Source organism: Chrysochloris asiatica, unplaced genomic scaffold, assembly GCF_000296735.1.
Source record: "Chrysochloris asiatica unplaced genomic scaffold, ChrAsi1.0 scaffold00186, whole genome shotgun sequence".
Lineage (NCBI taxonomy): Eukaryota > Metazoa > Chordata > Mammalia > Afrosoricida > Chrysochloridae > Chrysochloris > Chrysochloris asiatica.
Window position 1 is genome coordinate 2,981,430 of NW_006408704.1, and position 1,513 is coordinate 2,982,942.

A 1,513-nucleotide genomic window follows, 5' to 3' on the forward strand; every position below is an offset into this window, starting at 1 on the left:
ATCCATCACATTGTTGTTGTTAAGTGCCAGTGAGTCAGTTCCAACTCACAGTCACCCTGAATAGGGTTTCCGAGGAGCAGCTGGTGAGCTTGAACGGCCAGCCTTTCGTTTCAATCGACCTTGCAGTCTAGCATATTAACCCACAGCACCACACCAGGGCATCACGTTGTTTTGTGCCGTGGAGTCGGTTCCGACTCCTAGCGACCCTGTACAGGTTTTCCAAAGCTGTAAGTCTTTACGGGAACAGAAAGTCTCATCTTTCTCCCAAGGAACAGCTGGTAGTTTCAAACTGCTGACCTTAAAGTTCACAGCCCAATTCGTAACTACTATGCTACCAGAGCTCCTTGGGCATCACATTAGGGGTGAGTTAATTAAATGTTTGATCAAATATAGCAGGCTAATTTTTGAGCTGATAATTTTGTATGGCTTGTGAATGATGTTAGAAATTTCCAAATGGCCCTTGGCAGAAAAAAGGTTCCCCACTCTTGCTCTAGGGCATCACACCCAAACTTTAGAGCTAATAGTCTTTATAAGGGGTTGTTGTTGTTAAGTGCCTTCAAGTTGATTCTGACTCATAGAGACTTATAGGGTTTCCGAGAAATGAGTTTGACCTGCTGACCTTGTAGTCAGCAGTCCAGTGTTGATCCTATAGCACCACACCAGGACTCCCTCTAAGGGGTGATGGAAGACACTCAGGAATCTGTAGGGAAGGGATGGTAAGGAGGGGAGAGGTCCAGGCCTGAGGATACCTGACCTCACCATCCTAGATCTGGTGAGGGTGTTAGAATGGTTCTGGGCTCTTCTGGGTCTCCTCCCAGCTGCTTACCTGTGGCTGCTGGGTGGTTAAGGGTCTCTGAGGAGACAGGGTAGCGGTCCTGGAAAGCAGCTGATTCATCTTGCTGATGACTAGTTCTATGATGAGCTGTCTGTCCTCCAGCTGGTGTTCCCCGATCAGCGGCATACTGCAGTCCATGACCTGGTGGCAGGTGTGGTCAGGTAAGGAAAGGGACTAGAAACATAAACGTCTGGGACAGTCTTTGAGACCGTGTAGGAGGTAAGCTGGCAGAAACAGGCTAGAGGTAAAGCTGCTGTTTCCAGCTTTGAAGCATGTTCTGAAGCTCCAGGAGGATCTTTCTCCTCGCCTCTGGCAAAGAAAGGGCCCCCGAGCCTCGGCCACACCAGGACTCAGTGAGACTGAAAGCTTGGTGGATGAACGCAGTGGGGAGAGGTAAGAGCAGGGGACTGTAGGCAGAGGCACAGGAAGACAGAAAGATCCGGCCCTTCATTCCCTTATCCCCTTGGGTCAGAGCAAGCAGTTTTCATCTCTGTGACTTTTCACCCACACCATCTCTGCCTCTAAACATGCTCATTACATGACTGGATTCTTGCCTTCCTCCTTCACCACCAGTCCTGAGTCTTCCTGTGCTTCCTGGATGATTTTCCTCCCTTCAGACATTCTGGGCTTATTCTCATTTATGATTGAGAAAACTGAGCCCACCAGAGATGGGAGGTG

The 1,513-nt window shown here is 49.2% G+C and overlaps 1 protein-coding gene across 1 annotated transcript in view; it reads right to left on the reverse strand.

The window, feature by feature from the left end:
- SYN2 (synapsin II) overlaps positions 1-1,513 on the reverse strand; it is a 289,591-nt gene that overhangs the window by 27,969 nt on the left and 260,109 nt on the right. The window contains exon 10 of the mRNA XM_006872176.1: positions 827-976. Coding sequence (XP_006872238.1) covers positions 827-976 — 150 coding nt within the window. The remainder of the gene's footprint in view (positions 1-826; positions 977-1,513) is intronic.